This window comes from Poromitra crassiceps (assembly GCF_964638095.1).
Source record: "Poromitra crassiceps genome assembly, chromosome: 5".
Classification (NCBI taxonomy): domain Eukaryota; kingdom Metazoa; phylum Chordata; class Actinopteri; order Beryciformes; family Melamphaidae; genus Poromitra; species Poromitra crassiceps.
Genome location: NC_139642.1, coordinates 56,124,730 through 56,138,301, shown reverse-complemented (window position 1 = coordinate 56,138,301; position 13,572 = coordinate 56,124,730). Strand labels below are relative to the sequence as shown.

The window sequence follows — 13,572 nt, the reverse complement described above, 5'->3', positions numbered from 1 at the left end:
ATCATTATCAGTACTGTATGAATGAGCTTGTGGTAAAAATCATGATTTTTATTCCAGTGTAGCTGTTGACAACAAAGTCACTACCTTCCTGCTCTCCTGAACTGGAGACAAAGCAACGTGTACTGTAGCATCTAATCAGGAGTTGTCATTACTGAATCGGCTCAGATGGATCGGCTCGTGCAAATCACTCGTCTGTCTGATTCCACCTCTTTGAATCCTCCTCCTTCTGTCCGTTCTGCGCGGCCTGCTAAGCATCTAAGTGATCGGCAGCAGTCAGAGAGACCCCTCCCTCTGACGTCGCTCGTAAGGTATCCTCAGCCTCTGATTGGACCAGAGAAAACTTCAAGAACCGTCAGTGGGTTGGCTGTGGTGGTCACTGACCCCTCCCTCCTTCGCCGTCATCGAGGCAGCCGTTGAGGCAGAGGTCGTCGGCGTCGCTCCCGAACGCACCCTGCGACTGCAGCAGCTCGTACTCCTGGTCCAGGAAGTCGAGGCTGTTGTTGCTAGGCAACCCCCGGATGCTGAACTTGTGGGACACTTTGGTCCACTGCTCCCGATTGGCTGCCACTCTCTCGTACAGCTCAGTGGCCCCAGGTAACAGTTCGGACAGCAGCCTATCAGGACGGAGGGGAGAGGTGGCAGTTAAAGATATGTGTGTGCACTCTCTGGATTCTGGACGTAAATATTTGATTGGTAGTCTAAGGCCTATAAAATAACCCTTCAGCTGGAGGCGGAACTCGCCATCTTCGGCTGCTCAGAATCCTCTCTGCTCCGCCCTACGGCTGTACAACAGTCTCTGACGCAGGGGACGACTGTCGCCAAGAGACTTATTCTGAAGGAGTGGAAGTCCCCCTCTCCACCTTCTTTTCAGCTGTGGCTGACGGACATGGTCTCGGTTATACGTATGGAGAGACTCCAGTTCCTGAGGACCAATTCACTTAAGAAATTCACAACTATCTGGGACCCATTTCTAGCCTACTTAGATGAGGTTAAGAGTGATAAGTAACTCGCTCAGCTGACTTTTCATGGACCCCTTGCCCACGCACATCTCTTACAAGCTGGTAGCGCCACGCTGTAACATTGGAATGTATGTTTTTTTTTGTCTGAGCCTGTTTTAGTTTTCGGTTTTCTGAAAATTGCTAAATAAAATATGGAAAAAAGACATGTCTGTGTGCTTGTAGAAGCTCATAATGTGAGCAGTGGTTCTCAACCTGTGGTACGCGTACCACAGGTTGTATGTGCGGCTCCACTGAAATAGAGGGAAACCGCACACTCTGGCTCTAGATGCAAAAAGACTTCGGGTGTGTTCGTAAATAGCCACTCCAAGCGCCAAAGCGCAGACTGGACTGTTGGTAACGTTGGGAGCGCTGTTGCAATGTACCATACATTCACACTCTCATTTCAGTGTAGATTGGATTTATGAACGCACCCATCATTGCATCTAGAGCCAGAGTGTGTGGTGGTTTCCTCTGATTATTAGATTCTACTCTTTTCTCCTCCTCGCAAAATGTGTTTGTAGAACAACCTGACAGTTAGAAGTCAAGTGAGGCTTCTTACAACAGAAGATCCAATCCCAAGACTGGGAATTTGTCCAAATCCTATCAGTCACATAATGAAAAAGGTGTAAATCATAATTACTGTCTGACTTCTATCTAACTTGATGTCTTGCATCATCACATGTCCAGCCCTCGTGGGCTTCTACGTCTTATTATGAATCACGTAGAATAATTAAAAACTAAGAAACAAAATGGTTGAAATGAGGTTTGGTGCTCTGGCTATTTGAATTGCAGACAGAAGTAGGTGGTTGCTCTTGCGGCCTGATGGATGGCTAAAGGAAGCAAGGGTTTAGATCCTGTGGGGTTTGCTGCTCACTTGTAAATGGGCATGGCGATGTGTTCCATGAAGCTGATCTGCAGCTCAGGGATGTAGGCCTTCTCTCGATCCATCATCTCACTGGGCCTGTTCCCCATGGCTTTCTCCTATACACGCACGCACGCATGCACGCACACGCACACGCACACGCACACACACACACACACAATACAAACAGAGATGAGTGACAGTGGCTCAGGGACAGATACGATAAAATGACAGACTTTTTCTTGCCCCACTATCATCATGACAGCCCCTCGGCTAGCTAGAGAACTAGTATAGCTTGTCCTCATGTCATGCTTCTATTGTCATCTTAAAGCAGCTACGAGCAAGATATTCGATTGTTATTAAACAGTATAATTACAATATTGATGCATCACATCTTACCTATAATAGTAGCTGAGACCAAAGCCGTGTGAATCGGAGATTGCTCTCTTGATGATTATAGAGTCTGTGTCTGTCTAACCTCGTGTCACCAGGGGGCTCTCTCTCTATCTGTCTACCGGCGGGCCGGATAAACCCGGAAGTGAAACGAAACGGTTCACGGCAGCTGCCTGCCTTCCGCCGTTTCGCTCTGCCTAGCAACAGACCATAAACAAGGAGAACGCCATGCAGGGGCTTGCTACTCTCGTGAACATCTCTCGTTATATTCTAACAGGTTTTTTGGATGTTATTTTGTGGTTATGGCCGAAGTGGCTGCTGCAAACCGTTTCATTTCACTTCCTGATCTGCCCTGGCCACAGACAGACTAACACTGGGCCGATTCACTCGGGGATCAAGCGAGACTGCTCTGCGTTGGTCTCGTCTACTATTAGAGGTAAGATGTGATGCATCAATATTAAATTTAGACTGTTTAATAACAATCGAAAATCTTGCTCGTAGCTGCTTTAATGTTGTCATATTTAATGTAATATCACCTGTCAGGATGTCATACCTTATTGATTGAATTTGACTTCTTCTATGTATCGATTGTGATTGAATGAGGAAGAAATTCCTACCATACCAGGGCTGTGTGTGTGTGTGTGTGTGTGTGTGTGTGTGTGTGTGTGTGTGTGTGTGTGTGTGTGTGTGTGTGTGTGTGTGTGTGTGTGTGTGTGTGTGTGTGTGTGTGTGTGTGTGTGTGTGTGTGTGTGTGTGTGTGTGGGCGGGGGGTTATTTTGTTAGTTTTTCTTATGTGTATCTGTTTATGAAAAATGGCTATTTTATTTTTGCTTCAATAAAAAAACATCCAAAAGAAAAAGAAAAAAAGACACTTTATCCAGTCACTATTGTAATATGACACGTCAGTTAGCAGCCATGTGCTGATATGATACATACCAGGTCACCTTGAGAGAAGAACTCTTTATAAATCAGCTCCTGTCAACACACAGAGGGAGAAAACCTGTATTGTTCACATGGATTTAGTAATGTCACACATGAAAGCAATGGACATTGCAATAGAATACCAATCACTTAGGATACATATGGCATCTTCCTGTTCTTTGATGTTATTTTGGAACAAACCGGCTGTCAGGTGGGCTGTTCTGTTTTTAAAGTAATCTAACCATAAAACATTTTAAAATGAAAACATTCAAGTTAAGATGTCATGCCCTATCCTATGTGTAGGGGAGAGAGTTGTTTATAATAACAAATATTAATTGGACTTTCAAAAACCTTTTCATTATTCCTCATTCATAGTCTTGCTGGTAAGAACAATATGCAAAATCAGCTGGGCCATAGTAGCAGTCATCGGCTTGTGGAATTTCCATCCCTCAACACAATAGAAAATACAATACAATGGAATTGTGATGTAGGCGTTGGGAGGGATTATAGTGCATTTGCTGTGGGTGTCTGGTGTATGGAGGTTTAGGATGTAGGATTTAGGACAAGGGTCAGAGGTTTGATGTTGAGAGGGGGTAGACCCAGATTAAACATAATCCTATTCATAGTATTCCCATGATGTCACAAGCCTTTTTCCTACCAATATGGCGCTACAATACACACAGCTCATTGGCTGTAAGTGTCACTTGATTGTAATCACCTGTTAATTGATCACAATCACCTGTTATTCTCCTACCAAAATGTGTGCCGTGTGGTGATGTAACAGAATAGACCAAATCACCGTGACGTCACCATGTAAACAAATTTACTTCCGGGTACCACTTGGGGAAGGCGGCAGGTTTAAATGTGCGTGTTGTCAAATAAATGCTGTCAAACCCTCTCGCTGTTTTCGGCCGACTACTTTCAATTTAAATGGTTAAACGGTTGGTAAACATGCTTGTCCGACGTATCTAGCCTTTCTTCTGTGTTTGTTTTATGTAGTGTTAGCTAGCTAATAACGTTTGATTGTCTGTCAAACTCGCTGTTTTTTTTGCAGACTCGTGAGAAGAGCCTGGTGACGCGAGGTTATTACAGACAGAGCTACTGACGCGACGTTAATTTAATTTAGCTTCAAGTCTACTCTGGTCTGGTCCAACAGGTAAATTAGCTAGTCTGGTCTCCACTAACGTTAGTGAAAGTGTTGTTATGAATGATATTAAACAACAACGCAACACGGACGAACCATTTTTGTCTTCTTTGTCTGTTTTTGTCTTCAACATGTCAGTTTGTGCCGTTCACCGCCATTATAATGTGTGGACCCAGGGGTACCCGGAAGTAAATGTAAACATCCCGCTGATTTGGTCTATACTATCAATTGTGGAGTTGGCCTACAGTTTCATAGAGTAGAACATGTGGATATGGATTGAAACGTTGTTCCCTGCTGTCTGGGTCAGCAAGTCTTTTGGGGTCCAATAAGTAAACCTTGGTTGATTTTTCATAAAGACCTATAGCACTAGCCCTATGGAAAAACCTATTGGTACTGCATGAGCTAACTAAGTCACTTTAGTGTCACTGTACAAGTACAATGAAAATACATTTGGAGGAGTCCTCCAGAGACAAATATCTCTGAACCCAATACAACTATCTGATATTACACTAATCATGAGAGTGATAATTGTTCAAATGATTATCATTGTAATAATAATGTGCAATATTTGTATTGTTGAATAAACTACAGTTGTCAGACAGTGTAGTGCAAACCCCATAGTAGGCTGTGCACAGGAATAAGATCTAAATATCTGAGTGCTGATAGCATTGATATAGCATTGCTTTTGCTCACACCATTTTGCTTCCACAATTGAAATAAACCTATTGCTATGAAGTGAAAGCAAAGCATTGGATTAAGATAGGAACAATTTCATTCCAAAACAAGATATGAAGGGGAGGGGGAGATGTAATGTAAAAAATGTGTCATGTAATAACATTTACAGTAATAGTTATTTTGAGCTAAAAAAAAACATTTTTTTTAATGGAATAATCTGCTTCTTCTTTTTTAACAATGTGTCGTAAACACAAAAAATAAACGAGTCATGTTTTGGGCTCAAACGCTTCCTATAGACATTGCTGTCGACTTTGAACTGACAGCGATTTTGCGCGTTGTCTTCCAGCCCTTGGTCTGGTCTGACAGGTCACATGATGTCATCAACAGGCACAACAGCATGGAGCGGTGGGTCTGACTCTTTCGATCGTATCCATCTGAAACACACACACACACACACACACACACACACACACACACACACACACACACACACACACACAGACACAGACACACACAAAATCAAATCCAGTTTAAACTCACAATGTCGTTCACGCTATCATAAATCACTTTCTCTGAACAGCTATTTGTAAACCGTCTCTCTATTTGTAAAGCATCTCGAGATAACTTTTGTTATGATTTGGCGTTAAATAAATATAATTGACTTTTCCATACTGCTATTATGAGAATCTAAGTTATCCTTTGGCACAAACGCTTTAGCTTTGCCATAAAATGTCTGATTGATTATCACGAATTGTATTCAGTGTCCCACACTCAGATGTAATGTATGTGTTCCTAAGACTTTCTATGAATAGAAAGTAGAAAATAATTAAACGCCACAATAAGGGATTGTGTTGTGTTGGGCAAGTGTAGTTTGGTAAGAAGAAATTATATATTTAATGAAATTTAGACCCAGTAGCAGCCTGTCATTCTGTGTTGGTTTAATTGTGCTGTAGACCCAGTTTGACATGTTTCACACTGGTGTAAAGCAGTCACCAGTTAAGAGGTTATTAATGTCATTGAAGCACTTTAACTGCTCAAAATTGATTCCATGGAGGAGAGCTCCACTCACGGTAATGTATCATTGATTGCATTCAGGCGTAGCAAACTACTGGCCAGGAAGTTATAGCCAATTACATTACATAAGGTTGCACTGAGCAACTGTCTCTTTAAACTTTGAAGGAGGAACTTAGTCAGATAAAATTATCAGAAGTGTAAGAAGGTTTTGGACTCGAGTAGAGGTTGTGAGTGAAAGAAGCTGAGAGCAGCTGTTCGTTGACACTGCTACACTAACGCACCATCAGCCATCTTCTGAAGGTCCTTGAAGATGCGAAGGTGGTGAGCCAGGTCTGTGGCCAGAATGATGTCTCTCATCAAATCCAACATGCGTTGGTAGTCCTGAAAAACATCGAAAATAATATTAATATCCACATGAAGTGATATTATTTATTGAATTAAATCTATCTGAGAGAGAGAGAGAGAGAGAGAGAGAGAGAGAGAGAGAGAGAGAGAGGGAGATGTTTGGGTAATGTGTGGAGGGCAGGCATCTCACCTTCCTGGAGAATTTCTCAAAGATGTTGCAGCCATGGGTGTTCAGGATGGCGATGCCCTGGGCAAAGTGGTGTCTCTATCATACATAGAACATGAGAGGAAAACGTATGAATACATTTGAAGTGGGTGTTTCTCAAGGAATACTGATGCAACACAATGCAAGACACGTTGGTGATTCAAAAGACTGCCGAGCCTGAACGCAAACTATTACAGGGATGCTGAGTTTGATGTTTGGCCACTAGGTGTCGCACTAACAACAAGACTGGCTCTCAGCCTGTGAAGTGGGTTAATGATGAACCTATCAACTCCTGTCAATGATCATCATATATGTTTATATATATATATATATATATTATATATGTATGTATGTATGTATGTATGTATGTATGTATGTATGTATGTATGTATGTATGTATGTATGCGTGTTTGTATATGTATATATCACACATATATATATGTGTGTGTGTGTGTGTGTGTGTGTGTGTGTGTGTGTGTGTGTGTGTGTGTGTGTGTATATACATACATATATATATATATATATATATATATATATACCGTATATACTTTCTATGACTTTCTATGATCCATACTATAAAGATTTATGTCAGCTTAGAAACATGAGAAAACTGCGTCCAAACCACATAAAAACAAATAAACAGACATAAGGGTTAAAACATACATACGATTAGAGCTAAACGTAACTAAAAGACAAGTGCATGTGGCAACGTGCAAATATGACAGTGTGCGAATGTCTTTCATTGTTGGTTTGGAATACGGACGGCTGTTGGGATGAAGGAGCTCCAATAAGTGAAGCGGTTGTGAGTTTACCTCCATCACAGATCCCTCTGAGCTGTACAGAGCAGCCAGGACAGATTGCTGAAAACACAAATAGACACACAAATGACACAATCCTTAATGTACTATTATACTGTTTCAAGTGAAACCCTGCCCTGAATAGCACTGTATTATTTTGTTAGGCGACTAGTCTAGAACCTGTCACCTCTGTTACAAACCTTTAAGAAAGCAAGAAGTTGTTCAAATGATGATTGGCCGTTGTAGTGAAAAATGATATGTGAATGATATGTAAATGATGTGTGCGCTGGGGCTTACACATTAGAACATAGAGCACAGAGTAACACTTAATATATTACACATAATATATTACATATACTCTTACGTACAGTATACATCACTTTCCCGTTTGTAACACTAGGAAAATACTTCTTTGAAGTTTATATGTTGAAGGTGGATCTACATGTAACACCTTCTGTGTCCTCTGCTGACATGTGCAATTTTCCCACTGGATTTAAGAGTAGACCGATGCTAAATAAGCTGATTTGGGGTATTCCCATGGGTTGGGGAGTGGCTGGTGGAGGGTGGAGGTTGGTTGGGGAGTGGCTGGTGGAGGGTGGAGGTTGGGAGAACAGAGAAAGTTGTGGAGGGTGGAGGTTGGGAGAACAGAGAAAGTTGTGGAGGGTGGAGGTTGGGAGAACAGAGAAAGTTGTGGGGGGTATATGTAATATATTACACATAATATATTACATATACTCTTACGTACAGTATACATCACTTTCCCGTTTGTAACACTAGGAAAATACTTCTTTGAAGTTTGTATGTTGAAGGTGGATCTACATGTAACACCTTCTGTGTCCTCTGCTGACATGTGCAATTTTCCCACTGGATTTAAGAGTAGACCGATGCTAAATAAGCTGATTTGGGGTATTCCCATGGGTTGGGGAGTGGCTGGTGGAGGGTGGAGGTTGGTTGGGGAGTGGCTGGTGGAGGGTGGAGGTTGGGAGAACAGAGAAAGTTGTGGAGGGTGGAGGTTGGGAGAACAGAGAAAGTTGTGGGGGGGTGGCTGGTTGGGAGAACAGAGAAAGTTGTGGAGGGTGGAGGTTGGGAGAACAGAGAAAGTTGTGGGGGGTGGCTGGTTGGGAGAACAGAGAAAGTTGTGGAGGGTGGAGGTTGGGAGAACAGAGAAAGTTGTGGGGGGTGGCTGGTTGGGAGAACAGAGAAAGTTGTGGAGGGTGGAGGTTGGGAGAACAGAGAAAGTTGTGGAGGGTGGAGGTTGGGAGAACAGAGAAAGTTGTGGGGGGTGGCTGGTTGGGGAGTGGCTGGTGGAGGTTTGTTGGGGAGTGGCTGGTAGAGTGGGTGGTGTTCGTACCGAGGCGACCTGGAAGGAGTTGTTGGTGCCGCGGTGGTCCAGGTCATGACACATACAGGAGACGAAGAGAGCGAAAATCTCTATATCCCTGGAGAGAGAGACACAGAGAGACAGAGAGAGAGAGAGAGAGAGAGAGAGAGAGAGAGAGAGAAGACAATCTTGGCACCACAATCTATACTGAGATACATTTATTTGTGTTTCAAATAAGTGTTTCAGAGTTGAAACCTTGAAGGACAGTACAGTGTGAACTCACTCGAGGTAGTTTGACAGCCCTAGGTTTTGGTACAGCAGGTAGCAGAAGTGTGAGACAGAGAAGGCGTGCATCCAGTTGTGGTATGGAGGGTCCCTGTAGCCTTTCTTCACCATCAGACAGAACCTGTCGCCAAGGCAACAGCTAAATTAGCATCTCTTCAACCAACCTGTCACCACTGACACACTCTCAGCTCAGTGGTGACACAACACTGCAACCTGTGTCACTTGAGCTGTATCGCGTTCATAAAAACATATAGCCTGGTAAAAAACATCCTGATCACATGACCCCATGACCTGTTTCGCTTTATATATCAGTCTGCACCTCCAGTCGCCCACAGCGATTTCAGTGGGCGGGAGTAGTTGCCTTGACAGACATCGCCTTCAGCCAATCAACATCGGCAAATCCAAATCCAGTCGGAAGAACGGTGAAAACGTCTTTTCCGCAGAGAATCTCCACTAGTCCATGCTCTTATTCTTGTTTAAATGTTGTTTACTCTACTAATATTAATGTTGCCGGTCGTTGCTTCGGGAGACGCAGTCCCTGATTGGCCCGGTTACATTGTGATTTCAGGAAGTCGCTGTGGGCGCTTGGAAGTCCAGACTGATACGTACTGTAGAGCCAAACAATGTGATCATTATCACTATACAGTATATGAATGGTAGGGTGTAACGGTTCACAAAATCAATCAATACAATTTTAAATCAATAAAAAATACAGGTGTCACACCTGGCCAGAGTGTGCAGGTCGATCTTGTATGTGTTGATGAAGCCCATGTCTTCGAACATGCTGAGGATGCCCTGCAGACGCATACAACAGGACAGATTAGGACACACACACACACACACACACACACACACACACACACACACACACACACATACTCTCTCTCTCTCTCTCTCTCTCTCTCTCTCTCTCTCTCTCTCTCTCCCCCTTCCTACCATGGGTGTGGCGTCGTCAGGGAGCGAGCGCGGGGTGTATGTGAACTCGGCGAAGCAGGAGTGGATCTCCTTCACTGGTTCAATCCCCACCACCAGCAGCTTAGTCACCTCATCCTCTGAAACCTGCAGCATACACACACTGTAGTGTGACTAATACTGTCATCAAGAAACACACACATCAGTGTGTGTGTGTGTGTGTGTGTGTGTGTGTGTGTGTGTGTGTGTGTGTGTGTGTGTGTGTGTGTGTGTGTCGCGCGCGCGCGCGTGTGTGTGTGTGTGTGTGTGTGTGTGTGTGTGTGTGTGTGCGCGCGTGCGTGCGTGCGTGTGTGCGTGCGCGTGCAATGTGTATGATGTATGCATGTGATTTTACCTTCATATGGTACATCATCATCTCATTGGCCAGGTGGGATCTGAACTGAGCTTCGTGCACCTTCTTGTAGAGCAGAGACTAGAGACACAAACAGATCACCATGAATATCATCAGCACAGCAATACAACATTATAAACATTCACCATTGTGGATAGTTACAATATGACCCCCAAAAGAATGGGGTGGTTTGATTTGAGAGATTTGATTTGAGCCTTCGCACCCAAATGAGCGCGAGTTCAAAGCAACATCAAATGTTTTGAAACAGAAATGTCAACCCTATCACCTGAAGATGACCTGCCCTCAGTGTTCGTCTCCTATTCATTCACTGTCAATCATGCATCTCCAACATGTGCTGTTTGATGATATAACAGGTTAATGTTTCCTTTTTTGTTGATCTACTTAAGCTTAAGTGTGTGTGTGTGTGTGTGTGTGTGTGTGTGTGTGTGTGTGTGTGTGTGTGTGTGTGTGTGTGTGTGTGTGTGTGTGTGTGTGTGTGTGTGTGTGTGTGTGTGTGTGCGTGTGTGTGTGTGTGTGTGCACGAGTGCGCACGGGCATGTATGAGTTTATCTTCAAATGGCACATCCGCCATCATGGGGATTAACGTGAATTCTCATTTTCAAAAGGCTTTTTAACTGCTCCACTATTAGCCTGCTGTTTAGATGCTAATGGGAAAAACAAATGTGGCTCAAAGTGAACTTTAATCTCAGCGCTTCAGGGAAACGCTCCTCTCATCCCACACCATGATACAAACAGAGGGTACACTGATCATAAATAATGCATTGGGCTGCCCTCAAAGCAATTATGTAGCCAGTCTTTATAGTTTGTAGACGAACGACTGTATCAACTATCAAAGGTCAGATTTGACAAGAGCTACTTAATATGAAGGTCTTACATTTGCAATACTGATGCAATAATATCTAGGGGTGTCACGATACACTAATTTCACGATACGATACGATACACGATATTGGGTTCACGATAACGATACGATACGATATTTTAACAATATTCTTTTTAACAAAAGTAAATAATTTTTATGTATTTATTTATCATTTATTTAACCATGTGAGTCCCGTTGAAATCGAAACCTCTTTTCAAGGGAGCCCTGGGAAAATACTGGAAAAATAGTCTTTCATTTGAAATACACAAAATACAAAACAAATGCTGTTTTTGGAAATTGTTATTATAATAACTAGAAAACAACATGGAAGATAATGCTTCTCTTGCAATAGAATGTGTCACACTGTCACAAACTAAATGTTTGTTGCATGGTGAAAGAAAAATAAAGTATACAATCTATTTCTTAAATAACTCATGCTCAATGGTCCCTAAACTTATGTAATCTTATGTACCCCTTGAGCTGTTTTGCCATGCCAGTAGTAGTCTACCCCCTCACTCATGCGTGTTGATTCTGCTAAATTTGTTCTATTATTATTCAGGAGCAAAACATTTTTTTTTTTTTTTTTTTACGATATCATTTTTTTCTGACGATACGCATATCGTGACGTTTCGATATCGCGATATATCTTTGCGACGAAATATCGTGACACCCCTAATAATATCTCATCATCCTAGTCCCTCTTTGAATTGAGTCTCTCTTCCAATTGCTCACATGAATTATTTTCACATCTTTGTATAAGAACAGTAACACAAAAGCCACACACGTGTTCTTTCAGTTTCTGACATTTCTTGATGAGTCAATTAATTCATTTAGTCAAGTCTTTAAATTATTCAATCAATTGCCTTTGGACTGCCTGGGGCGAGAGATGAGCGGTTCCATTGTAAGAGGCAATAGAATTCCATCCAATTAGACTGAATCTATTTTAATGAGTAATGTCACTCAGTTCTGGAGTGAAGGTGAAAGTGACTGACGTACACTGACATGCTGAAGTTTCACAATCAATCAAAGTTTGACAGACTTGTCCCAGCTGTTCCAGATCGACAGAGCATACAGCCACGGAGAAGTTGTTGATGGTACGGATATTTGCGAACAAAAATCTCTAGTTGTAGGACAAAGATGTCAGGCTCTGCAATTATCATCACAAATCACCATCATCATCTTAAACAGCTGAAGCAAAGTAAGTCAGCTGAATGTTTGTCATGGGCTCTGCAGCAGTCATACAATACCTACACACCATCAAAGCCAGTCAGTTCCTCACCTAGTCCTTTACATTTCTCCTGAGAGTTTGAACTGGTTACATGTTTTGTGGCGAGATGTGAGAGAGTCAGAATGAAGGATATCCTGTTATTATCTTTGTAAACTTTATTTTATTTTGTAGCCCATCTGTGCAGCCAAGTTAAAGCTGCTGTAAACGATGTATATTTGTTAAAATCAGCGTTAAATAGCTCTATGTTCTGAGAGCAATCACTGATATGGTATTTAGTCAGTAACATGGGTCTCCCCCCATTTGATCCAATCAGGAGAGAGAACTCCACAGAGGATTGAGTCAACACGGTTCTCATTGCCAAGCAGTCAAATATTGGGTTGGGACCACCAATCCAAAGCGTCAGTATTTGACTACTTGGGGAATGAGAACCGTGTTGACTCAATCCCTCCTCCAGAATCACTTAAAGCACCTTTAAGTGTGTCTCTTTAAATGAGCGCGTCTTCAAAAGCAGGCCTGTAATTACATCAAGTTAAATTGATTATTTTGGAAGGTGAGAGACACCCGCCCACATTGGTACAATAATGCATCATTTTCATCTTTCTAAAGCTAGTTTTGCACCTAGTATTGAATCAGGCTTTGTGCTTGTGAGCAGCCTTTAAATATACAACCCTCACTCAATTAATCAATGAGGGTGAAGGTGAATGGGATCGTCATAGATGATGTAATAATATGTGTTACACCATCTATTGTATTATTATTATTATTATTATTTTTTAACCTTTATTTATACAGGTGAATCACCTTGAGACCTAGATCTCATTTTCAAGTGCGACCTGTTCAAGCAGCATCCAGACAGAAAGTTACAGTAACAAAAGTTGACAGACAATATGACAACAGTATACAGTACCAGTACAGACGATAAATAAAATAACCAAAAGGTGATAGATGATATTATTGTATTATACTATATATATATGTAATATATGTATTATATTATAATACAATATGTATATAAAATCAAGCTGTGTGTGTGTGTGAGTGGTCTTGTTATACTGTGTGTGTGTGTGTGTGTGTGTGTGCGTGCGTGCGTGCGTGCGCGCGCGCGCGTGTGTGTGTGTGTGTGTGTGTGTGTGCGTGCGTGCGTGCGTGCGTGCGTGCGTGTGTGTGTGTGTGTGTGAATGTGAGCGTGGAGGAGAGC

General features: G+C 42.3%; 1 protein-coding gene across 1 annotated transcript in view; it reads right to left on the bottom strand.

Annotated features, from left to right (window-relative positions):
* Positions 1-373: 373 nt before the first annotated feature.
* The window catches only part of pde2a (phosphodiesterase 2A), a gene marked incomplete at both ends in the record, with an annotated part of 237,962 nt that continues 224,763 nt past the window's right edge, over positions 374-13,572 (bottom strand). The window contains 12 exons of the mRNA XM_083636372.1: positions 374-614; positions 1,873-1,979; positions 3,190-3,228; positions 5,315-5,427; positions 6,289-6,388; positions 6,543-6,617; positions 7,370-7,417; positions 8,706-8,793; positions 8,959-9,081; positions 9,685-9,755; positions 9,897-10,019; positions 10,267-10,344. Of these exons, the coding sequence (XP_083492498.1) occupies positions 374-614; positions 1,873-1,979; positions 3,190-3,228; positions 5,315-5,427; positions 6,289-6,388; positions 6,543-6,617; positions 7,370-7,417; positions 8,706-8,793; positions 8,959-9,081; positions 9,685-9,755; positions 9,897-10,019; positions 10,267-10,344 (1,206 nt within the window). The remainder of the gene's footprint in view (positions 615-1,872; positions 1,980-3,189; positions 3,229-5,314; positions 5,428-6,288; positions 6,389-6,542; positions 6,618-7,369; positions 7,418-8,705; positions 8,794-8,958; positions 9,082-9,684; positions 9,756-9,896; positions 10,020-10,266; positions 10,345-13,572) is intronic.